Here is a 27,379-nt window from a genome sequence, read left to right as displayed (position 1 = left end):
ACAAAGAGAACATTATTAGGGATTGTTGGTCCGTAAAAAGTAAAAAAAAAAAGTAATAGCCTATGTCACTCTCCATCCCATCAACTATCTCCACTTAAAAAATCACGTGAATTCGTCGCTCCATTTTGCCGTGAAAGACGGACACACAAACAGACACACGCACTTTCCCATTTATAATATTAGTATGGTATGGATTCGTAATATATTTCAAATATATCGATCTAAATTACAAAAAACATAATTATGAAGTCTGCGAGTTGATTACTTTAAACCAATTTGTTTTATCCTGTAACCCACCGTTCTGAATTATCCGTGGTGATCTTTCATTATAAAAACGCGATGAACATCACGGACTTCTTTTCATATAAAGGGTGGCGGGGTAATTTTTTCGAATAGTCTAGTTTTTTAGGCAATTACTTTTACAAGGTTATTTAAATAATAAGAAACTTCTCCTTAAAACACCTGTGAATGGCTGTCGCAATCCTGTCGCGAAGTTTACTGGGTCGCGACTGGTCCACATTATACACATACTGTACATTATACGGCTGATGTGAACGGAACTTGCTGAGGACAGGCATTTAGAATTTAAGACTTTACTACAAGCTCGTGGGTAGATTAATGGTCACTTTAAAGCGTTCGCCATGGCCTTTTGTCAGTCTGTTATTATTATTACTTGGAGTCGGCGCAGCATCCCGACGCAAAAACAACGGGGTGCTATAAGTTTGACGTGTCTGTCTGTTTGTCTGTCTATGTGTGTGTCTGTATGTGGCATCGTAGCTCCCGAACGGATGAATCAATTTAGATTTAGTTCTTTTTTGCCTGAAAGCTGAGTCAGTCGGGAGTGTTCTTAGCCATGATTCATGAAAATCGGCCTACTATGTCGCGGTCGGGGGTTTTTTCAAAATTTTAATTTTGTGGTTAGGTTAATCTTCCATCTCTCTATCGGATGTCATCTCATCATTCGTCACGCAGTCCGACACCTGGTGGATAGCTTTTCTTCGGCATTCCACATTCATCCGTAATAACTACGTGTATGTTGTTGTGTTGGAGATACAAATAAAATTGACATAGATACTATATTTGACGAAGCCTGTGCTGTGGATTTTTTTTTAGAACTTTTAAAACTTTAATAGAGCTTTGTTTACCTAATAAAATTACTTATTTATCTATCTGTCATGTTCACGTGATAGTTCATTGGTAGGTATATTTGGATTTTGAAAGACCACACCTACGTCTCACTTGGTACACCAAGTGAGCCCTCATTCTTCACTAGCGTTCTGCATCAATCCTAAAAAAGCGGCATACCGGATCTCAATTCTATATTTACTTGTCGGTACTGGTAGTCAAAAATCTTACCTTAGGGTACCTAATCTCATGATGCTGCGTGTACTGATAGTCCACAGACCCGGGTACACCGTAGTGGGGTACACGCATGACGCGAACATTCGTGTCGTCGAATGTGACGTACGCCAGGTGTTCGCCATCGGCTGAGAACCACATTGCGTTGTTGGAGCCGAACACTTCCTCTGAAATTGATGAAGTAGATGTTTCACACCAAATTATTTTATTTTTATTCAGACTGTTGAGGTTACATGCAATTAACGCATTTTAGCACACCTATCGAATACCACAGTACATTGCAACTCATGAGAGTTCACCATCAAAATGGGCCCGATAAACATGTATATGTTTATCGGGAGTCGATGAATGAGAAGTTATTATGACAAGTATGCCAGTCTCGTAAAGTGAGAATGCCAGTCTCTGATCATAAACAATCAGTTGTTTTGTTATAAATTGTCAGGGACGCACGATCATCACAGGCCTTTGGAGGAAACGAGATGGAGGACACATTCAGAGACTTACCTTCATAAACCCAATCCGGAATGCCATTATAAATGACATACAACTGGCCAGTCGTGGTGATCTGCACTGGCTCCTGGCTCAGAGAAGCCTGATAGTATATATTGTTCGTATACACGAAGGCTAAGGACGTCCCAGAAGGTCCCCAGACGAAGTTCTGGAGGAAACCGTCGGTGCTGCGAGCGACGGTGGGGGGAAGGATGTCTTTCGTCTCTCCGGTGTTGACGTCGAAGGCGGAGTAGCGAGCGAGGTAACTGTAGCGGTACACCTTGAATTTAAAATTAGATATTTGAGAGATTTCTTATTGCCGCAGATATGTAGTCTGGCTCTGTCGCGCCAATACGCAAGAGCGATAGAGACAGATAGCGACAAAAGAGATATTAAGAGTTTTGAATGATTCACGGTTATTTTCATTAAACTTATATTGACCGGGATATAGACCGTGATTACCTTTTTGATTTTTGTCGAGCTCCCGATATTTCGACGCAGTTGCATGCATCATGATCACGGAAAACTGACGAAGGCGGGTGGATGTTAAAGTTGTATAGACAGCGCGCGATCTACCCTCCTTCGCGCGCGTCGGCTACGTTCACTTTCTACGTTACCACTGGTCGCGTTCACACTCGATGGTCTGTCCAAACACACTACACTCACAGTGAAAAAGGTAATCACGGTCTATATCCCGGTCAATATAAGTCTAATGAAAAGAGATATTATCGTGAGCGTTTATGCACAGCATTCGGCTACGCACATTGGACTGGGAATTTTCATAACCCGAAGAGATTGACGAAAGTAAAGTAGGCACGTATTTTTAACCGCCGACGCAAAAACGACGGGGTGTTATAGGTTTGACGTGTCTAGACAGACATAATGTCTGTCTGTCTGTGTGTCTGTCTGTCTGTCTGTCTGTCTGTTTGTCTGTTTGTTTGTTTGTCTGTCTGTCTGTGTGTGTGTGTGTGTCTGTCTGTGGCATCGTAGCTCCCGAACAGAATGAACCGATTTTGATTTAGTTTTTTTTTGTTTGAAAGCTGAGTTAGTCGGGAGTGTTCTTAGCCATGTTTCATGAAAATCGGTCCATCATGTCGCGGTCGGGGGTTTTTCAAAATTTTAGTAGGTAGTAGTACCTAGTAGTAAAGATCAGTTGGACTCAAATGAAAACTAACGAAGAGGTTTTAAATATAATAGGAGAAAAAAGAAGTTTGCTGAGAACTATAGATAACAGAAGAGGGAAAATGCTCTGGCACCTGATACGACACGACGAATTCATTAAAAACATAATAGAAGGAAGAATTGAGGCAAGAAGGCAAAGGGGGAGACCAAGGAGAGCGTATATGACCCAAATAAAGGAAAAAATCAACGTTGTGTCGTATCAGGAAGTCAAAAGGAAGGCAGAAGACCGGCACGCATGGAAGTTGCTCCACCGACAAGAGTCCAACTCTTAAATGATTGATGATGATGACCTAGTAGTAAACTCTTTATTGTACAATTAACAAAAAACACAGTAATTACAGTAAAGAACAGTACTAAGGCGAACTTAACCCTTTGAGGGATTTCTTCCAGTTAACCTTTGAGTAAGTTTAATTTTAATATTGTGGTTAGATTATGTAGCTATGGAGTCTATAATAACAAAATATATTATATAACTTTTTTCATTTAGGTATTAAACAAAACATCCAATTTATTCATAAATACACATTTTACTTGTTCACGAAACCTTGAATTCCTCTTGAACAAACACCAAATAATTACACAATACAAACATTGTATTCATACCAACTAGCTCAATTTCGTCAAAGACGAGTCATTTTTTCAGACATATGGCCAATTTACTTACGCAAATTTTAGAACAAAAAATTAACGATACGCCGCTGCACCTCTAGTATGACTTTCATCTAACTTATTGCACGTATAGCTTTTAAAAAAAGTCCTAATTTTAGTAATCAATAAACGGGACAGGGTTTTAAGATCGATTACAAACTATAGTTTATAGTTTTGAGTTAGGTAAATTTACGTTACTACTGGCTGAAACGTATCAAGGTTATGAAATAAATAAATAAATAAATAATAAATAAATAATAAATAAATAATAAATAAATAATAAATAAATAATAAATAAATAATAAATAAATAATAAATAAATAATAAATAAATAATAAATAAATAATAAATAAATAATAAATAAATAAATAAATATTATAGGACATTCTTACACAGATTGACTGAGGCCCACGGTAAGCTCAAGAAGGCTTGTGTTGTGGGTACTCAGACAACGATATATATAATATATAAATACTTATATACATAGAAAACATCCATGACTCAGGAACAAATATCTGTGCTCAACACACAAATAAATGCCCTTACTGGGATTCGAACCCGGGACCGCGGCGTAGCAGGCAGGGTCACTACCGACTGCGCCAGACCGGTCGTCAGTATATAAATATTATAAGACACAAGATCTTACACAGATTGACTGAGGCCCACGGTAAGCTCAAGAAGGCTTGTGTTGTGGATACTCAGAAGGTTGTGCTGTGGGTCTTGTGTTGTGTGAAAGTTATTAATCTGGAAAAAAATGTTACACAATTGGTCTACATTGCAAACCTTGCGAAATGGACAAGAATGCTGTCGAAACATCCAATATCCATGATGAATGTAGAAATATAGAATATATATAGGTCCCAAAAATATTTTCGGTATAACTTCGATAGTTTGGTTTGTTTCAACCTTTCACTATTCTTTATCACCGTAATTTTGGGCCACCCTGCATGTAAAACTTGTACCATCAGATGAGACAAGAACAGAAACAGGAATAAGAGAAAAGGACGAGATATTTGAAGTTGATATTTAAATATTTTAAAGCGATCTCAGTCATTTGGGGTCAGCTAAGCGTATCTTCCTCTTCCGTCATTTTATTATTCACTTGCATTCATGCGGGGATCTAGGGGAGGGGTCATGGGGGTAATAATGGCCATACACATAGACCACGTGCCCCTCCCCCCCCCCCCTGGGCACGAAGGTAGATCCGCGCATGCTTGCATTCGTTTCATACTAGTACGAGTAAGGTAAAAATGGTAAAAAAATATATTTTGATGGTTATAAGTCACAACGTGCGTAAGTACTCTAAAGTTATCAAGCCGATAAAGTTCGTTTGTCCCTTTCTCCGACGTATTGGTGTGATAGAAAGGGACAAACGAACTTACGTACGTTTATGAATAGGTAAGGGGGTTATTATTAATCTGCCGGCGTATCATGCTGCCAATTTTATCACTTATCCACGTGGATAAAGCATCCATCACGCTTTAGCAAGTATGTCAGTGTGAGAGTGACAGATGTCCTATCCACGTGGATAAGTGATAAAATTGGCAGCATGATACGCAGCTGTGCTTAAAGTGTCTTGTCAGTCCTTATTAACATAATGTCTCTAACTCTATTCAATTTCGTTTTCTCAATAATTGCTAGCGAAGCCGTGCCTCGTAACTAATAGAGTTTCAGGGTACGTAGCCAAATGCACAAACGCTTACGAAAATATCGTTATCGTAACGCTGAGCATTTTTTTTTTGCCATTTTTTTATTTTGATTGTTTTAGGGAATTTTGGGTCAATTGTACTCAGAATCACGAGTACTTTCAATTTCACTGGGAGACAAAAAGTGTCCCAGAATTTCCATACATTTTTGTTACTTTCGTCTTTTGTTACCCAATACAACACATACGGAAAATGGTAACAAAATAAGAAAAAATCGTATGGGACAATTTTTTTAACTACTTGAATTTAAAAAGCTGGTAATTCTGAGTAGAAATGACTTTTTTTTTTTTCAAAAATATCACATTTCATAAAAGTGAACCACACTGCGTTTCGATCGGCGTCTGGCGTCAACGATTGTCATTTTGGCTAGGCCGTCAGAAAATAAAGTGCACTTAAGGCGCGACCTAGATATTAATTGGTTTTTGTTATATTGATTATTCACTCAGTGTCAGGGTTGTTATTTGTAAAAAAAATAAAAAAATAAGGACACCAGACTTGAGGTTGCAATGTGAACTCAAGACGTGAGGTTTGGGTCAAATATGCTATACCTTTAACCCTTATGTTTGGACACAGACATGTGCCTAGGAAGTCTGTTTTAGATTTTTTTATTTTATTTTGATAAACAAAAAAGGATTGTCCCCCTTAAGTAAAATGAGCCAGATTAAGGATTTAAAGTAGTTTCTTTCCAGGACCCGACTTATCTTTCCACACCTGTATCCTGTATATTTGTATAATATGACCCTGCCTAAGCTGACGCTCCTGGGTTCGAATCCCGGTAAGAGCATTTATTTGTGTGATGACCACAGATATTGTTTCCTGAGTCGCGGACGTTTTCTATGTACTTTACATAGGAAAGTGTTTGTAATTGTATATTAAATTTATCGCTGTCTGAGTACCCACATGCGTTCCGCCAGTATGTACAACTCTACACAACTCGGTACAATACAAATACTTACGGGCACTACGCTGTGCGCTAACACCACTTGCGAGCCATCTGGTGACAGCTCGGTGAAACGGGTCGACTGCTGTAACACCTGCAACAATATTTGTGCAATTCCCGTTAAGTTTGTTATATTTGGATAAAAATTGGTAGGCTGATAGAGTCCATGATGCTGAGCAACATCCACTAGGTTTCCCAAAATGTCGTAGGTTCATTGTATGAAACTTTCCTATGTAGTTTGTATAAAACCTTCGTTTTTTGTTACCAGATTTCTATACATATTCGGTAACAAAAAAGGAAAGTTTCATACAATGAACCTACGACATTTTGGGAAACCTAGTGGATCTTGCTCAGCATCGTGGACTCTATCAGCCTACCAATTTTTATCCAAATCGGAGACGTGATCCAAATGTACAAGACGGGAATTGCTGATTTACAATACATTATTATAAATTTATTTTTAACAAGCAGAAACGTCTGCTAACGATTCTAAAAATTTTTCCATTTTTTCCTTTAATATAAAAATGTTTAGAATCGTTAGCAGACGTTTCTGCTTGTTAAAAATAAATTTAGTATGGGTTAGCACATTGTTACTGGTGAATTCTCAATATAACTTGAGACTCCAGTGCCGTTACAAGATGTAATAGTCTGTCGGTAGATGGCGCTAGACGTCACCCCAAGACGTGTGTACATAAGGAAAGGCATGGAAAGATTTGCGATGTCCGGCGTGGCTTCCGTAGCTCAATTGGTTAAGAGCCTTGCACGGATTGCAAATGATGCGGGTTCAAGTCCCGCCGGAAGCGTAAATTTTTCCATTTTTTCCTTTAATATAAAAACATTATTATAAAATCACTATTGTAAAAAAAATGAGTACCGTCATCATTGGCCGTCATCTATTGCAGCGTATACGCGGTACGTAACACTTACGGTAATATCATTAGCGAAAAATTACTATGGAACTACAATGGAGTAAGTATTCCATTTCAAATACGAAGGTCCGAGCGTACTTGAAACTTAACAAAAAGGCTTATAAGTTTTGCCTTTTTTAGGGTTCCGTGGTCAACTAGGAACCTTCATAGTTTCGCTTTGTCTGTCTGTCTGTCTGTCCGTCCGTCCACGGATAATCTCAGTAACCGTTAGCACTACAAAGCTGAAATTTGGTACCAATATGTATATCAATCACGCCAACAAAGTGCAAAAATAAAAAATGGAAAAAAATGTTTTATTAGGGTAAAACCTACATGTAAAGTGGAGGCGGATATTTTTTTTCATTCCAATCCCAACGTGTGATATATTGTTGGATAGGTATTTTAAAATGAATAAAGGTTTATCAAGATCGTTTTTTGATAATATGAATATTTTCGGAAATAATCGCTCCTAAAGGAAAAAAAGTGCGTTCCCTCTAACTTTTGAACCATATGTTTAAAAAATATGAAAAAAATCACAAAAGTAGAATTTTATAAAGACTTTCTAGGAAAATTGTTTTGAACTTGATAGGTTCAGTAGTTTTTGAGAAAAATACGGAAAACTACGGAACCCTACACTGAGCGTGGCCCGACACGCTCTTGGCCGGTTTTTATTATCTAATTAGGAGCACTTCAAATGACATCCATTGGTGCCAGTGCAAACTGCCCACAAATAAAGCTAAAATACAGCGAAAGTAGGTAGGTACATCTGCACAATACCACGAAAACGGGTCTGGCTAGTTATCTTTTGTTTCAATAATCTAACCTCATTTGCGATGGGGCCTTCGTACATGAATGAAGTGTACCGGTGTGTAATTAATTTCCATAGAGTAAGTACCTAGTCTGTTAATATTTTTTTTTTGATGAATACTTTTGCATTTTATCTTGTTATTTAATACATGTTAATTATAAGATGTAATGTTTTGAAAAGAAGTGTCCCGCCGAGTTTCTTGCAGGTTCCATAGTGGATACCCCCCTCCTAACTGAGGGGGGACTGAAATCTTCTCGAGGCTGAGGTTAGAGCCGGCGTAGCTTTATTTGACGTTCATAATATGCGCATCGTAATATGCCTACTTGAAAAATAATTTTTCATTTTCATTTTACCTAATAAGCTCTAATAGCGACAGAAGAGTCGATGTCCGAAAATCCATGAAAATCGTATTGCCTTTTTATCTATATTAAAGTCCAATTTCATTACAAACAGAAAGGAAACGTGATTTCTTATAGACCACTTCATTAATTAAACAGAACAGTTAATCTGTTTCCGAGGGATCCGGGGTCTTGGTTGCCTTGGCAACGGTAAGAGACATTAAGGACTTACGTTGTTCGTACATTTTCGTTTCGCGACCCGGTTGAAAGAAGTTTTAGAAATTTTAAAAAATAAATGTTTGATTTGTTAAGAAATTAAAAAAAAATTTTGATTATGTCATGTCACGAATTAAATACTTTATTATATTTAAAAAGACCATTCTTTAAGATTATGACTGTGCTTGAGTCTATTTTTCGAGCGAAGTTCTGCAGATTTAGCTTACAAACATTATTACATACCTCGGAAGTATTTGAGATCAAGATGGTAGTACTGTCTGTGTCCAAGTCGAAAAGTACTAGGTCGCCGTTATCGTTGCGGTACATTATGTCGCTTCCTGTAAATAAAAACAATAAATAAATAAAATACACCACAGTAAAGCATTCACATGAATTACCTGGGGCCCGTTTCTCGAAAGGTACAAGCCTTGTATTACAAGTGCGCGAACTGTCAAATCGTATGGGTTGTCATGGAAACACACTTGTAATACAAGGCTTGTACCTTTCGAGAAACGGGCCCCTGGGGTCCATCTGTCAAAACTGAAAGTTACAAGCGGAAAAGTTTAGTCTCTTCCCAACCTGTCATTGACAAACATTGACTACCAATTGTAAATTGTTACTTGTAATATGGAAGTTACAAGTTACAAGCGGAAGTCTCTTTCCAATTTGTCATATACTTTGACTACCACTTGTAAATTTTATTGTAACTTGTAATACTGAAAGTTACAAGCACAGAACTTAATTTAGATAGAAGAAACAAATTCATATATTTGTATAGGGGCCGAGCGTGTCAAATTTTGTACTGAAGTTGATTCTTGTCTGTAATTTTAAATATGTCCCAGGCTCTTGATTGTTCATAATTTTTGTGTTGTTGCAATTGAATATCACGTAACGAGGCATTTTTTATGTTTTGGTTGACTTCAACTTACAAAAATTGACGCCCGAAAGCTGCAAGCTGCGAGTAAAGACGGACAACTCAGTGGATTTCACTGAGTTCATTTGACACGCTAAGTAGATACGTTTGCTTGATCTATGGTATATATGACATCTGTGGTTACAAGTTACAAGCGGAAATCTCTTTCCAACTTGTCATACTAGACATTGACTACCACTTGCCAAATGAATGCCAGTTGTGTAGATATTGTGATTAAAATAAAAATGAAAACTGTAATTTTAGGGGGATCCCCTTCCTAACGCGTCGTCTGTTGTCTACAAACATTGTGATTCATCTCAATTATCAGTGTTTGTGACTTTATATGGATGGATTACCTCACATGCTAGGTAATTCCCGGGGTAAAATAAAAACGGTGTCACATATTTAGACAACAATTATAATAAGATGATTTTATTTTGTTTTTCTTTTTTTTCATTGGTATTAATTTTTTATTTATTAACAACAGCATAAAACAAACGTATAAAATGACTAAACCTAAAATAATTATAAAGCTAGATAGAGGTTTTTTATTATGTATATTTAAGATGATTTTGTTTTGTTTCTCATTTTTGGCATTTATTATCAATGTTGGCATTTATATGTGTGACGAACATAAGTTTTCGTTTAAAAGTCATGACTGTTTCTATGAATTGATCTTTATTAAGTATGTATTTTTGCATTTTTTTTTTCTTTTTTTGGATGTATTTTCACGTAAAAAGTAAATGTTCTTCGTAAAACTGGCACTTAAAGTAAAAATTTAGAATTTTTTCTTAATTTTTTTTTTGGCAACGAGTTACTAATGAAATAAGAATGAGTTACTAGTTAATTTTTGACATCTATCAACGAAGATAGTTAGATTATGTCCGATAACGACATCATCGCCATCAAAATAGCGTTTTGTTCTGAGAAATAATAAGTAATTGTTATTTTTTTAAATGCTTATAACTCTGTAAGTAGGCGAAATCCAGATAAGTTTATATGACATTTTACTCTTCTAATATGATGAAGAATACACTGAGAGAAAATACAACCAGTTTTCATGTTCGTTCAACAAGTTTTTTGGTTAAAATAGCGCCTACGTGCTCTTTGGTTCAAACAACAAGCTACTTGTCATTTGAATCGGCAATATATTTGAATCAACAAGTCGATTTTATAAAAACAACCTGACACATATTGTTTTAAACATACGTTTGGCTGATTCAAACGGATAAACCGCAACAAGTCGAACTTGTTAAATTCACAATGCAAATTTCTCTCAGTGTACGCTGTTAAAATTATTCAGTTTCCTCATGCGACGTATATTTAAAATGGTCACCTGAAGCCCAAGAGCCATTAAAGGAAGGTGCAGTGAACATGCCGCTGATGACGTCTTCCAAGTCTATGGGCGTTGCTTCGGGCTCCGGCTCGGGCTCCGGCGCCGGCGTCGGAGGCTCTGTTGGCTCCACTGTTGGCGGTTGTACCTGAAAACCAAGTTTCAATATAGACTTTCGCTTCCTTATGTTCTCCTAGCGGTCTTAGTGCGTTTTCACATTATCCGATCCGATATCGGATGTAGGTCCGATATCCCATACGTTCGGTTCAGCAGGAGCTCAGGGTGGCAGGCATGGGGTGGGAGGAGGTTACCCAAACTGCCCAAGACCGGAGCTCGGAGTAATTTTTTTTTTTTTTTTTTATGGGATAGGAGGCAAACGAGCAGACAGGTCGCCTGATGGTAAGCGATCACCGCCGCCCATGGACACCCGAAACACCAAACGAAATGGAGAAATAAATAATTATGATTCGAGCCCTACACCCCAGCAGAGGGTAACATGATGTAAAGAAGAAGTAGATCTTGGATTTTTTCCATGGAATCCTTCCGACATCCGATATCGGATCGTATAATGTGAAAACGGACTTATTGTCAGTTGTATAGTATGACGTGACCTGCGTGATGCAAAACCTGCTTTTTGTCAAGGGCCAACTGTATGAATGACAATGTGGACAAAAATTAAAATAACTTTGCTAGACCTGTTAAGTAGTATGAAGTGCCTTTTCAGGCCTCTCGCACTCAAAAAAGCGATACTCCCATTATAAGTAACGTAAAGACAATATTTTATTGTATGTTTGAGAAAATTGGGTTTAGTAAGCGAAGCTTATTCAACTGAAGTGAAATAGGTATAATACCGTAGGCGCTATAGTAGTCGGTGGCGACACCGTAGTGGGACTTTCCGTAGTCACAGGGGACGTCCCCCCCTCATTTCCCGACAGCACGACTACTAGCGTAACCACCACAGCAACCACGGCTGCCATGACTACGAAGCCGACGATGTACGTTACTGTCTTCTTTTTCGCTGACGCTACCAGGACCTGGGAGAAGTAGCAATTAAATAAACATATAAATCCATACTAATATTATAAATGGGAAAGTGTGTGTGTCTGTTTGTTTTGTAATGGCATATTAGCCACTTTCCGTGTTTAGCAGTAACACAATAGTTTACTGCGACATAACGCATATTGCTTGGTCAGCGACAACCCAAACATGTATATATAGGCATACCTTTATACAATAAATGAGATTCATTATTTTACGCTTTACCTACTACTCGTGTGTAGGTATCATTGACTACACCTCATCCCGTGGCGCTGCCCATCCACATCAGTCACATCATATTTTGTTATTACATGGCGACCCTGCCAGGATCAGGAGGGGTTATTACAGTTTGTTCGTCCTGCACGGCAAAACGGAGCGACGAATTGTCGTGATTTTTTAAGTGGAGATAGTTGAGGGGATGGAGAGTGACATAGGATACTTTTTGTCTCTTTCTAACGCGAAGCCGCGGGCAAAAGCTAGTATTATATAGACGGTCAACCAAATCTTCGCACTGAAATAATGCGACAAATTTTAAAAATGTAGGGCTCAGCGGCCAGTTGCCTTCATAAAGCGCTTTTTGTAAACCTTTTACGTTAACGGGATCATCGGTGAGCCAACAGGCCTTATAAATTAAAACCGAAATAAATTACACATATGAAAGAAAAAGTGACCAAGGCCTCTGGTGCCTGAGGCTGGAATCGAACCAGCGTACTCTGCAATCGCGGCAGATGCCTGTTTATCCGCTCGGCCACCCAGGTCACAGTTGCTGAGGTCGAAATTATCTCTCATATGAGTAATCTATACAAGGACTAGTAGCGCCCTCTTGCTTACAAATCTTACTTAAAAATTGATTAAAAATGTAGGGCGAATAAAAAGTAGATGCGAGGGCTTAATTGCAATAGAAAATTTAAATTTAGCGCCTTTTTTAGTGCCAAGATTTGATTCTTATACAGATTAACTGAGTCCCACGGTAAGCCCGAGAAGGCTTGTGTTGCGGACCGTGGGCCATTTTTTTTTTCCAAAGTTGTCCACCCTACTTTCCCAAGTTTCCATACATCTTTCAAACCTTCCGATCCGTTACCGTCATACAAAATGTATGAAATAATTGTAACGGAATGGGAAAAAAACTTGAGACACTTTTTTTCTTCTCTTAATAGGTTTGAAAGACCTCGCGATTCTGAGAAGAAATCACATAAAAATTTCCAAATCCAAAAAAAAGTGGGGTGGACAAGTTTGAAAAAAAAAATGGCCCAGGTACCTACTCGGACAAGACTAAACATAAATCTTAAATCGTAATTACGGTTATTTACATTTAAATACATTTACATTATAGAAACGAAGACTGTACCTAAAAGTTTGCGGCTAGCTTTAAATTTTAATTTTACGCTTTTGCTTCGTCGATTGCTCGACATTACGTCCCGTAAGTAATTAAAATAAAAGAAAGCTTTATTTAATCAATTTTTTTTTATCTCGCGTAAGTTTTGTTTAATAAAAATTACCTACTTAGGTGAGTTTAAAAAAAAAGAAACAATTTAGTTTTTTTTTTCAGCGATTAAAAATGGATGCATTGTAAACCGCTTTCATTTTTCGCGATAATCACAACTTCAATGTTGTTTTTTTTTCACTACTTACAAATAGTTTCAGAACAATAGTACGCTAGGTAATAATGATCTCACGCTATTCAATGATAACTATGTTTACTATCTTTCTAATTGATTCATATTGCTGTTAATAAACTAAAATAACAAACAAGGACAAAATAACTGAAATTGTGAAAATGGAGTACAATTAGTTTTTCGTACTACAGTCGCAAACGGGTTAGGCAGAGTACATGAAACTGTTAAAGATTCAGAGCCACTCTTGGCAATAATTTACCTACAGGGTTGGAAGGAAACGGAAGTGACAGGTTGCCAGGAACCTTGCAGGAGATCTTGCAGTCACAGTTTATGGGTAAATAATATAATTAATAACCTAAGATAGTTGAGTAACCTAAGAATGAAACCGGCCAAGTGCGAGACGGACTCATCTACGGATGGTTCCGTTAATAATTGAGATATTTTAATATTTTGGTTTTTAGATTTTTTCCTGGTTAAGTGTAAAAAAGTCATAGTTCTAGGTGGTTGGGGTGTCCCTATAAATGTTCATTTCCTTCAAAGTGTAGACATATTTTTTATTTGGGATAGGAGGCAAACGAGCAGACAGGTCGCCCGATGGTAAGCGATCACTGCCGCTCATTGACACCCGAAACACCAGAAGTGTTGGAGGTGCGTTGCCGGCCTTTAAGATGGGTGTACGCTCTTTTCTTGAAGGTTTGAGGGTCGTATCGGTCCAGAAATACCGCTGGCGTCAATTCATTCCAAATATTCGCTTTTTGTGACACAAACGACCCTAACTTTTTAAAATTAACTTAAAAAGTTTTTTTTAACGGCTAACTGGGGCTGTGTCAATGTTAGTATTTATTTTCAGTAGGCAAGCAAAAGTCATTAATTACAACAAAAATATTAAACAACCAACCTAGTTTTAACAATACTTCGTTTCACAATGGCTATGAACTTGTAGGTAGTAACATTTAGTGACTATTTACTTTAAGATATTTTAACATAATGAAATGTTAGCACCGAAGATCTGAGAAGAAAAATATTTATTTCATACCACTATAGTTTTTGGAACCACAATCGAACCCATTTCCCACAATCGATTTCTCCGACACCCGCGAGATGAAAATTATTTCCCAGTAATTATCATTAAGTATAATAACCTAAAAAATCATTAAGCGAATTATACTCTAAGGGTCTATACACATACTCTTTTTGACGCACACGAATTTCCACACACTAAATCACTACTTCATTTTCCTCCACACATAATAAGAACAACACGCACTACACTCGACCACTTAAAATGGTCTCACGCGACTCAATGACTGGTATCTTACAAATCAGTTCGCACAAGTAGTAGTTTCAGGGTTATCTGTGAAAGGTTATCTTCTGTGTAGTAGCAGAGACAAGTGAGTGTAGAGTTTTAAGTGTGTGGCCCTTGCGAGAATGTTTTCTATTCTAATTTTCTTGGATTTTTAACCCCCGACGCAAAAACGACGGGGTGTTATAAGTTTGTCTTGTCTGTCTGTCTGTCTGTCTGTCTGTCTGTCTATCTGTGTGTGTGTGTCTGTCTGTGGCATTGTAGCTCCCGAACGGATGAACCGATTTAGATTTAGTTTTATTTTTTGTTTGAAAGCTGAGTTAGTCGGTGTGAGTAGCAATGTTTCATGAAAAAATCGGTCCTCTATGTGGGGGAGTTCTTCAAAATTTTAATTTTTCAAGGACATAACTCTACCTACACAAGTTATCCCACCTTTGAAAACTCACATAACGACAAGACATTCACCAAAAGTTCAATGAGCCGAGTTTTCCATCACATTTATGTATTACATCTTAAACAATTGTTTTAATATATAATATTATCATTCTGATACAAAATGACAATTAAGGAGTATGAATCTAGGAACGAGATCATAAAATAAAAAAATAGGTATATTAAATTCTAAAGCTAATATTACTAAGCTACTGGTATGTAGATAATTTACAATATTGCTATTATGATTAAGCGAAAAGATTCCTCAAGAGTTACCTGTTAGGTACATATAGTTAATGTTCGTCAAAATGTGTAGAACTTAAGAATAACACTCGGTTTTTTTAATACAATATCCGCCCCGTAACGGAATCAACCTGTTTGCGAGCTTTTTTCTAATAGTATGAAAAATATAAACAGCACCATCTACCTACAACAATAATAAAACTAGTTGTATGTAACACTGTGTGGAGTACAAACACCCCTCTTTATTTTAGTTGTCTATGACAATACGCCAAACCAGTTTTAATGAGATCAACAAACTATATCACGCTTATTGCCTTGAGATAGAAGTGACATTCGTGTGACATGTAGTGCAAAAAGTACCCAGTGTATATAGTTCCGCGTAAGGAAAAAAATGTTCATAAATAGGTACAAAAACTTCTTATTGTTGCAAATCATACAATGATCCTAGTTGTTATGGGGTTTCAATATTTTTACAATAATGAAATTTTAAAAATTTTGAAATAATGAAGTTTTAATTATAATGATAACACTAATAATGTTATGTTTGATTTAATATCACCCTTATAAGACTTCACACAGTATGACTATAACATGGATTTTATAAGTTTTGTTTTATTAGATCCGTTTCTTACCGAACCAAAGAGTGCACTCAAAATAAGAAATATCATCTCACAATATAATAAAACATGGACCACGTATAGTGTCAAGGTGTGCTTATCTGAACTGATATATCGTTGTCCCTTTGTGACAGATGTTGCCCTTGATTGTAATTGCGATTATTTTGAATGCTGTCAAAGTATATGGAAGATAAGATGAGATATAAGAGTAAATGATAAGATCTGTATTAGCGTAAACAAAGTACAGTAGGTACTAGCAGCTGCAAAATTGCATGGAGAAATTATGAATTAATTCATTTATAAATTCGCCATGCACTTTTGCAACTGATAATAACTTAATAAGCCTGTCTGTTAGTTTTAATTTTAAGGAATTTATAAATAAAGAAATAAATAAATGGCCGCCGGAGGCCGTAAGCGACGTGAGTTTCCAAGACACTATTACTATTGGGTCGTGTTTAAGCCCCAACTTCGCTTCCACCTCTACAGTAACTATATTGCGAAGGCCGAAGGCCGAGCTCCGCGTAGAACCGAAGGCCCGGAGCGTCCCTGAGAGGCGCGTAGCCGAATGGCAATCGTCGACACCAGACGCCGACAGAAATGCAGTTTGGCTCTGTCGCGCCAATACACAAGAGCGTTAGAGACAGATAGCTATGAAAGAGATTATTATCGTGAGCGTTTGTGCATTTGGCCACGTACCCGGGAAGTTGGAGCTTAAACACGACCCAGATTGCCATTGCGTTAAGCGAGGAACAAGCCAGCGTAAGTCTTGGTGGACTTTATTAAAAAGCAGTTATAAGGCCACGATTATAAATATAAAACGTTTTTACCTGGTCACTGGTGCCCATCTCCATCGTGGAGTTGCTGTTTTCTTGAGTCATGGTGAGATGTTTTCGTCACCTGAAATTAAAAATAAAGTTATTTACAATTATGGAAACTATTATATAAAAAACCCTTAAGGTACTAAAAGACGTCTTATTTTTTTTTATCTCTATAATTTTACTGTTGTACTCCGATCTACAATTTTTAAAACCGAATTCAGCACTGTTATTTATAGATTTCTATACGTTTTTAGAAAAGAGATCATTTTGACTGTCAGATTTAGAAGCTGCAAACTAATTTCTAAACATAATATACATGTATATAAATCTGTAAACACCAAAGTATTTAAATAATCTTTAACACCTATATCTTTATAACGTCCCGTTTTCTCACACATATTGATTTGAAAGGGATGACACCACAATGTTGCCACTTTTTAATTTCTACTATTTTGGTCAGACTGCAGGTATAGTCAGACTAAGTAATACCGGCAATCATTTATCCCAAGGTTGCAAAATTAATTTGACACAATATTTTGCAGTTACGGCACTCATTTTGTACCATATTTTTGAAGATGACTGTACATAATAGGTACCGTTTTGCATTTACCTTCAAAAATTATATATCTTCGAACGCCGCAAACATGTCTGATACGATGAAATTTGAAACCTTCGAAGTGTAATACAGGTTGTATTTTGATAGCGGGTCAGTAAGGGCAGCTACACAGAACTTAATTTAGATAGAAGAAACAAATTCATATATTTGTATAGGGGCCGAGCGTGTCAAATTTTGTACTGAAGTTGATTCTTGCCTGTAATTTTAAATATGTCTCAGGCTCTTGATTGTTCATAATTTTTGTGTTGTTGCAATTGAATATCACGTAACGAGGCATTTTTTATGTTTTGGTTGACATCAACTTACAAAAATTGACGCCCGAAAGCTGCAAGCTGCGAGTAAAGACGGACAACTCAGTGGATTTCACTGAGTTCATTTGACACGCTAAGTAGATACGTTTGCTTGATCTATGGTATATATGACATCTGTGGGCAGCTATGAGATTCCGTGCTCCTACGCGAAAATGGTCTAAGGAGACCTTCCCTAGATTTCAAATTGATCAAAAATGGCATTTACATATTTTAGAAAAAAACATACAGGGTGCGAGAAGTTTTTTTGACGCCAATCGATCCCATTCCTATGCAGGATCAAAAGCTTGTATGGGAGCAAAAAAAACTATCCGGCTAGAAAAGTCACAAATCGCAAAAAACTTTTCCCATATAATTTGTATAATTTTTTTTTCACATGGTGTCTTTCTGATGCCAATCGATATTTTAGATGTTACGCATGAACTTTGAAAATTATTATATTTAAAATGTATGTGACATAATATGTCACATACATTTTAAATATAATATTATAATATGAATTATTATGAATAAATATATAAGTATGAGTATGTTTCTCACATTACAAAATTATTCTAAGTGATTATAACCGGAACATTGAGTAAAAGCCTCAAAACCGCAATGACAGCTCAACTGTTTCATGTATTTTCTATTAGCCATTCAACGCCACGACGTTGAGAAGTGAGTGTTCTCATAGCGAGCGATTCTGACTCTTTTCATAGCGGGCGAGTCTAGGTGTAACGGCTCAGCCACGACATTGGTCTAAGCGCGACAGCGGTGAGCGGCAGCCATACGTGCAAATGAAAACTCCCATCGCTATGTCTCACTCCAATGTATGGCTGCCGCTCACCGCTGTCGCGTTTATATCAATGTCGTGGCTGAGCCGTAAGGCCTCAGTGCACGCTCATAATTATTGAGCGTTCAGCGAAGCGGGGCGTGCGGCATGCATGTCAAACAATTAAATCCCATACAAATGTCCAGACTGGCAAACATGGTCGCGCGATAAATGATAAAACATCAGGCTGTCCCTTACGGCCCAGCCACGACATTGGTCTAAGCGCGACAGCGGTGAGCGGCAGCCATACGTGCGAATGAAAAGTCCCATCGCTGTGTCTCGCTTCAATGTATGGCCGCCGCTCACCGCTGTCGCGCTTAGACCAATGTCGTGGCTGGGCCCTTAGGGACGGCCCGATGTTTTATCCTCGCTTTAGGCTCCATTTAGCTGCATGTGTTTGGTAAGCACTTGGAACTGCATCATTGGTGTGATGTAGCTTTAAATATTATAACAGTTCATGCTAGTTTTGAGGTTCCGATGGATCTAGGTCGGAACAGAGACAGCTAAGAATAAGGACTGGTGACTTTTAAAGAAGGCAGTTCTTGAAATAGACCAGAGATAATTTACGCTAGTTGACGCGTGATTGATGCGTAAATGACGCAAGATGTCACTACAAATAACTTGCATTTACTGATGCATGGAGTTACAACTCTTCCCTAAGTATTAAGACTGGCAGTTTGTTGCACATAACTGTCTCTGCTCGACTACTGCAGCCCGATAACCATGAATAGTTTACAGGTGAACTCGTGGTTCTGGCACCTGACACGTGACATTTCTGCAAGTTTGACAGCTGCTCGTTTGTAAAACGTCACGTACATAACACGCCGGATACAACATGAATTCTACAATAGATGAGTTCATGAGGAAACGGAATACATTTCAAAAAATCATTACTAATTGAATAAGCTTTTTCTTCCAGATATGTTTTTTGTTTAATTTTAAGTTAATAAGATGTTCTAACTGAAACAAGTACTTTTACTGTCTTTTAATACGGGTAAAGTGTACAATTTTATCGATGAATATTGTGCATTTTACAATATATCGCCTTTTTTGTCATAGCGCTCTTAGCAGCGTATTCCTGATCCCATTTTCAGACTAAAATGTCATGTATATACTTTTCTGGATTTCACCTACTCAGTACAAAAGGCAATTTTAACGGCGTTGATGCCATTGTGGAGAATAATCGCATTATCCTCATATCCTCATTCATAGATATGTCAAAAAGTGAAACTTTTCAAATTGAGGTTTTTAGAAAAAAAAACGTTATAACTTGTTTTAAGTGCCAGTTTAAAAGTAACGTTTAGTCGTTTACTTTTTTATGTAAACATACATTAAAAAATAGTAAAAAGAATCCGAACATTTTTTTTCTCAAAATTTCCTCATCTGTGGATGTATAACATTTTCTTATTTATTTTGGCATCAGAAATGCGTGGTTAAAATAATTCTGTTCCTTCATGAGCACCGTGTATAATAATACCACGGAATTTAAAAAGAAAATATCTATCTATTAGGTATTATTAGTCAAGGTATTAATAATACACTTTCCTAATAAGTATTTAAGGGGTGTTATAAGTTTGACATGTCTGTCTATCTCTTTGTCTGTTTGTCTGTCTGTCTGTGTGTGTGTCTGTTTGTGGCGTCGTAGTCCCGAACGGTTGAACCGATTTAGATTTAGTTTTTTTTTTGTTTGAAAGATGAATTATTCGGCATAGTTTTTAGTCATGTTTCATGAAAATCGGTCCACTATGTTACAGCAGCGGCTGATCCATACAAGCCAATTCACACAGGCTTGCCTAAAATTGATTAAGACGCTGACAGCACCCAATGGCCTTGACGCTAGCATACACTGTCTAATCGTATGGGAGTAAGTGAGAGCGCGATGTCACTAAAAGAGGGCGGGCGGCTAAGGACGAAAAGTGCGGATTTTTTTTATTTATTTTTTATTTAAGCCATTCAATTCCTTAATAATCTAAACTTGATTATAAATACAGTCATTATACATTACAGAAAGATGCATTATTTGTGCAAAATGTTTCGTTAGTGTTTTAGATATGTATATTTTTGCTGTTGTAATATTAATTAAAGACAACTAAGTAATCAATTAATCATAATTGAACGACACAGAACCGTTTAATGACGAACTCGTTTGTCTTAAAAAACTGCGCAAGTAACATCAATTTTACGCAATTGGGTGTTGTCAGCCCCTTAATAGTAAAGTACCTAATAATGTAAAGGTAGGTTTATTTTTGCTCCGTTTTGCCTAGCAGAAATTTTCAACAACCGCCACTACTAGGGTTTTTTTTTTTTTATTTATTTGGAACAACAAACAGTAACACACAAGGTTATAATAGAGATTTACAATGTTAACAATAGTAAGGTGTGAGACCAACAACATTGTTCACCGATTTGTGGTTAGGTATTTCTTTTCAATTTCCGTGTTTGGTTCAACGCAAGCGATTCCTCTTCAGCGTAATCTTAAGCTTTTATTGCAAAAATCCGTCCCCAGAGAAATAAGAAACCCAATCGAGTGCTTAAGGAAAATAATATTTGCCGCAAAATCTGCCCTATATTTCTGCGAGGCGGAGGCCAATTATGATTTAATGATTTGATACTGATCACATGTTGAGTTATTTCTTACTCCCGCAAATAATGAAGTGCGAGAGAGACTTTTGTCTATATCTACAGATCACGTGAAGTTAGAGATCTACAGATCACTTTACTAACTATTAAGCTATTACGAATGGAATGAACCAAAAGTTTGATTGCATGATAGTATTCTTTATTATTCTGTGGTGCCTGTATCGGTAGCCTACACAAAAATCGAAATTACTCTATTCTTGCATTTTAATACAAATATTATGAGAATCGGCCTTAAAGAAGAAAGATTAGAAAAATGCTTCAGAGAGAATAACAGCCGGAAGTGTCATGGATATAACATGGAATTTTAAGATATTTCCTTATTTTATACAATAATAATATTATTGATGGAGCAGAAACGTGGCTATAGGAACTCTAAAGTGAAATGTCGTATTACCCTCGAATCAGGGGTTTTTAGAAAATCTTCGGAGAGCAGGAGATGATTGTTGAAAGAAAAGTGTAGTCGGCGATAAAAGATTGTGCCAAAAATGATTTTTCTTGGGAAAGTCTTTTTTTGCAACTACAGCTTACCACTGAAACAAAAATGGTGTATCTTACTTCAGTAAGTGGCGTACAGGACCTATATTAAATCGCAAACGTTATCATAAATATGTAGGTATAATATTTTATCTTTATCGTGGAATAATTATTCTCTTTTATCTTTTCGTATCAACCGGGTATCAGAAGAATCAATCGGTATCATAAAATAATTTACATTATAAATATAATCGTTTTAGTACTCTGGGACACAAAATTTTGTGTTTTTTTGGTTTGACCACAGATATGAAGGAAAGAAGGAGAGCGAATATCATATGCCAGGCGATTTGTAACTGAATTCTCATGTCGCAAGTTCTTAAACGGCCCGACACAGATTATTTAATTTTTATTCAGATTCTCAAATTTCGTTACGATTGCAGATTAAGTTTTGAAGGAGGAAACAGTCGAGAGCGGAACCTCGATTTTAAAGATTCTTTTCGCAATATCTTTTAACTGAGTCGTTCTGAATGGACAATTTTTAGGGTTCCGTAGTCAACTAGGAACCCTTATAGTTTCGCCATGTCTGTCCGTCCGTCCGACCGTCCGCGGATAATCTCAGTGACCGTTAGCACTAGAAAGCTGAAATTTGGTACCAATATGAATATCAATCACGCCGATAAAGTGCAAAAATAAAAAGTGGAAAAAAATATTTTGTTAGGGTACCCCCCCTACATGTAAAGTGGGGACTGTTTTTTTTTCATTCCATCTCCAATGTGCGATATATTGTTGGATAGGTATTACCTATTTAAAAATGAATAGGGATTTACTAAAATCATTTTTGATACAACTAATATTTTCGGAAATATTCGCTTCGAAATAAAGGAAAAAAAAGTGTGTCCCCCCTCTCTAACTAAACCATAACTAAACCATATGTTTAAAAAATATATAAAAAATCACAAAAGTAGAACTTTATAAAGACTTTCTAGGAAAATTGTTTTGAACTTGATAGGTTGAGTAGTTTTTGAGAAAACTACGGGAAACTACGGAACCATACACTGAGCGTGGCCCGACACGCTCTTAGCCGGTTTTTTGCGATAAATCTAGTTAATAACACTAGTATATTTAACTAAAATTCCCAAATTGAAAGGGCGGCTCCTTTGCATTTTAGCATTTTCGCTCCTGTAGCGTCTTAAAGCGCTACCTGTGATGTAAATAAAGCAACACGCGAATATATCAGAGTCAGAGTCAATGTGTCATGTTCGTTTACCCATTTACGAAGCCATTGCAATTGGTAATGCATCAAATGAGATAAATGCTAAAATTACACACATTTGCCTAATTACGTGAGATATCGTTAATTACGCTAAAACGTGTAGCTTTAAGAGGATAAAGGATTATATTTATAATTATGTATATTTATCTATTCTCATTTTTCCCTTAATATTGCCTTTATGGAAAACATTTTTAAACCATTTGGTATATAAATCTTTAAATATAAATCATAGCTACGTTTCTACGTTTAAATTCAAAAAAAATAGTCGAAAAATCATTTTGCATCCTTTTTTCATACAATTTTTTAACAAAATCAATTGATAAATTCCGTAAAGTACCTACTGGAAATTTTCATAAGAAAATTCTTACGTTGCCAGTACGCTCCAGACTGTCTGTAATTACTTATTACACCGTGGAAAATATAAAGCTTGGAAATATCACATGTATAATAGAATAGTGAATAAAGTAATTATTAATAGTGAATAAAATATTTCTATAAAGTGAATATCGAGGGAGGAAAATGAAGAGGTTCGTACAAAGAATAAATCTTCCCCTGTCCCCTTAAAATCAAGCGCTAAACCATATAAGTTATGTTTGACTCATAATTAACTTGATTTTCGTACTACAGTAGTTAATCGCAAAATTAGCAAGCAGTACTCACTCATGCCTGAAATGAAAATACCTAAAGCCGTTTGTTTTTTTACATTACTCGCATAGTCAGTTCCTTTCCTCATTAATAAAAAAAAGATTCATTTTTAAAATGAAAAATACGTCTTATTCCTTTCAGTTTCAGTAAGAATGAACGGAGACCGGAAACAGCGCTGTCATTTCAACGGTAGCTTCCGCCTTTCCTGTTAACCCCAATGGGATTACAGTCGAGATCTTTTTGCATGGCTAAATTTCTTAGTTTTATTTTTATATTACGTCGGTGCTAAACAAGCCTACGGGCCGCTTGATGGAAAGCGGTCACCGTAACCTATAGATGCCTGCAACTCAAGGAGTATCACATTCGCGTTGCCAACCCATTAGTACACTCCCTTTTGCCTTAGGCCGTTTTCACATTATCCGATCCGATATCGGATGTCGGACCGACATCCTACATCCGATAAACGCATTGTTCCAAATCAATGAATTATGATTTTGTGTCAAAAAATATTTAAAAAATGTTTTATATTTAATAATTAAATATAAGCACTATATCCTAAATATTATATTGTAAAATTAAAATAACGAGCATAAAAAATACTCAGGGTGTCAGGCAAAATAAATAATTTTACATTCAACTATATCTACAAAAAGATGAAAAAACTAGTATCCGCAATTCGGACCGATGCATTACAACCTTTTTTTTTCAATGGAAATTGTCAATTAATTTGAATTTCGATCATTAGCAGCTGTTTAATAGACGCCATTTTTGTCACGCACACTACTACAAACGTATACATACATTATATACGCACACAAACAAATATTATCGGCCGCAGCTGGCGGGGGGTCCGGCATGCCAAAAAATGTCGGAAGCGTCCTGCTGATATCGGCAGTTCCATGGTGCCTCGGACAAAAACTGTTGTAGGAGAGTGCCATCGGCATTAAATCCGCAATTTTTGCGTTTTATATCGTTTTTTTAGTAATCATTTAATGATCTATTAAATACATGAAGACCTGGAAGCGCATAAATCTTACATTTTACATCCTTCCTACATCCGATATCGGATGTCGGAAGTTTTAATGGAAAAAAATCCAAGATGGCGCCTGTAATGTATGGAATATCAGTCCTACATCCGATATCGGATCGGATAATGTGAAAACGCACTTATACTTTCCTCAGGGCCTACAATGCCTATACATATTGATTGGTGAATGTAATTGCGAGTATTATGAATTTATAGTACTTACCTACAATTATTTTGTTACGGAATGCAAGTATTATTTCAGATTTTATTCCTAAGTTATTATTATAGAAAAAAAAATCGTTTATTCTCAAAATAAACCCTTTTTTAACAACATTAAATCTTCTGCCAAACTGCAGGACAGTTTGTTGGCAGAGGGTCCCTTACATAATCTAAGTTATTATTTGGAGCCTGCTGTAACCCACTGCTGGGCAAGGGCCTCCCCCCAATGTGTCCACTGATCTCTATTCTAAGCGTCTGGTCACTCCTTAAAAAAGCAGTCCAGTCGGTTCCGCCATCACTGACAGGGTCTGCCAGATCCCCGATTCGAGTTTTTGGGCTCTCCCCCTAAGACCCTCAATCGTGACACGGACAGCTAAGTTATTCAAGTTTAATATAACAAGGATGGGACTGGGCCGGTCATGTCTGCCGAATGCCGGACGACTTGTGGGCCAAAATAACCACGAAGTGGGAGTCCCACGAGTCAAACCGGCGATCCGGCAGACGACATCGGCGATGGCGGGACAACCTGGACTCATTTTTGATTGGTTGGCCATAAATAGCACTACACAAAGAAGAATGTAAAATGAGGGGAGAGGTCTTTGCCCAGCAGTGGGACATAGTAGTATAAATGAGTAAGTAATAGAGTAATTACATAAAAATACACAGTTAAATATTATCCTAAAACAATTCAATTTGTTCCTAAATTACACCTTGTACTTTAGGAACAAACTTCTTGAACGTCAATATTGGCAATTCATCATCAGCAAAAAAATAGGCAAAAAGGTAACAGAAGCTAACCCTTTTCAAGATTTACTTAATCAATTATGTAGGGTGGCCGGGAAAGGCGAATATTGTATCCATGTTTGAATGCCACGTTTTTAAACATTTTACCTTATAAAAGACCTCATTTTTGAAGTAATAAAGTTCACTTTTTAATATAAAAAATTTAATGAATTACTAGTTTTTCTCCGTATATTTACGTAACTTACGTACATGTGTATCGTATTGTAATGTAAGATTGCCGAAGTTCAATAATATTGATACTTTGTATGAATAAGGAAATCCTTATACTTACAATAAGTATTTTATTCCATTAATAATCTAGGTAACAATTATGATTTTTAACGAATATACTTTTTTAGTTATCTTACCTAGGCTGAATCAGATATTTTTGTTTAATAAGGCTAAATGATAAAATGGCATTCTGTTTAGTCCGTCAGTTAGATCGTCAAAAAATACTGAACACATATTTTTCGCTTTTTCTAATTAATGAAAAAATACAAAGATATAGAGCACCAAAGCCGGAGTGGGGGCTTGTGATGTCACTTCTAAGTAAAAATTGTACCTAGGCGTGACGTCACGCGAAACTTCAACGCACTGTACCTACCTTCGTCATTTTTCGCTTACGAGAAAAACTAAAAACTACCTACGTGTCTAAAATTCTTTGATAATCTAACTGTCGTACTAATTAGTTTTTTTATCACAAAATTAGGTACTTAGGTACTTACTTAATTTTGAGAGCGGAGGGCGCAGTCTTTCCAACTCCATTTTTTTTTAGATTAGAAGAAATAATCCATACAAATATTATAAATGGGAAAGTATGTGTGTCCGTTTGTTTGTCCGTCTTTCACTGCAAAACGGAGCGACGACTTGTGATTTTTGAAGTGGAGATAGTTAAAGGGATGGAGAGTGACATAGGCTACTTTTTGTCTCTTTCTAACGCGAGCGAAGCCGCGGGCAAAAGCTAGTTTTAAATAAAATATTGGTATTTTTAGATGACTTTGAAATCCATAACCCATATCATATCTATAGCCTGTGTGGTGACGGGTTAAGAATTTCACCACCCCCTTTCTTCCCGTGGGTGTCGTAGAAGGCGACTATGGGATATGGGTTAAATTGTGGCGTAGGCGAGAGGCTGGCAACCTGTCACTGCAATGTCACAGTTTCGTTTTCTTTCAACCCCTTATTTGCCAAGAGTGGCACTGAAGCTTTAGTAGTTTCATGTGTTCTGCCTACCCCTTTTTGGGATACATTATGGGCGTGATTGTATGTTTGTTTGAAATCCATTTTACACATGTTGATTTAGTTTTAATATTAAAAGCTATCAAAAGTCTCTTCAAAGAGGAGACGTCAGAGTGATTCGCAATTTCCTTTGAGTTTGCAGATATAAATTTATCTCAACAGATTTTTGATACAATTATTTGATAAAATAATAGTATTTACCAATTCTGAGTGATCATTTAAGTACTTAGTAAATGAAATTATTAACGAAATTCAAAGTAACAAGACGTATTTTTTCTACAATAATAACAAACCATTTACAAAAATTATTTAAAAAAAAACCGCCGCTTTTGTGGTTCTGGTTGTACTATTAAATATTCTGTGGTTCTGGTGAAAGGTACTTGCGAATGTTGAATTAATTTATGTAGAACTGTGTAGGTATTTTTTAAAACTGT

General features: G+C 36.7%; 1 protein-coding gene across 4 annotated transcripts in view; it reads right to left on the bottom strand.

Annotated features, from left to right (window-relative positions):
• Positions 1–27,379, bottom strand: part of LOC125228549 (venom dipeptidyl peptidase 4-like) — an 87,942-nt gene that overhangs the window by 17,068 nt on the left and 43,495 nt on the right. For 2 of the 4 annotated variants that reach the window (XM_048133157.1, XM_048133158.1), the window contains exons 2-8: positions 16,917–16,986; positions 11,692–11,874; positions 10,844–10,988; positions 8,838–8,932; positions 6,341–6,418; positions 1,864–2,128; positions 1,357–1,526 (exon numbers count right to left, since the gene is read on the bottom strand). In XM_048133157.1, coding sequence (XP_047989114.1) covers positions 1,357–1,526; positions 1,864–2,128; positions 6,341–6,418; positions 8,838–8,932; positions 10,844–10,988; positions 11,692–11,874; positions 16,917–16,967 — 987 coding nt within the window. In that variant the 5' untranslated portion in view covers positions 16,968–16,986. Of the gene's footprint in view, positions 1–1,356; positions 1,527–1,863; positions 2,129–6,340; positions 6,419–8,837; positions 8,933–10,843; positions 10,989–11,691; positions 11,875–14,683; positions 14,791–16,104; positions 16,173–16,916; positions 16,987–27,379 lie in introns of those variants that run through there. The other 2 variants (XM_048133159.1, XM_048133160.1) reach the window with 2 other exon arrangements.

The sequence above is a fragment of the Leguminivora glycinivorella genome, chromosome 8 (genome assembly GCF_023078275.1).
Source record: "Leguminivora glycinivorella isolate SPB_JAAS2020 chromosome 8, LegGlyc_1.1, whole genome shotgun sequence".
Taxonomy (NCBI): domain Eukaryota; kingdom Metazoa; phylum Arthropoda; class Insecta; order Lepidoptera; family Tortricidae; genus Leguminivora; species Leguminivora glycinivorella.
This window is presented reverse-complemented; position numbering and strand designations above follow the sequence as displayed.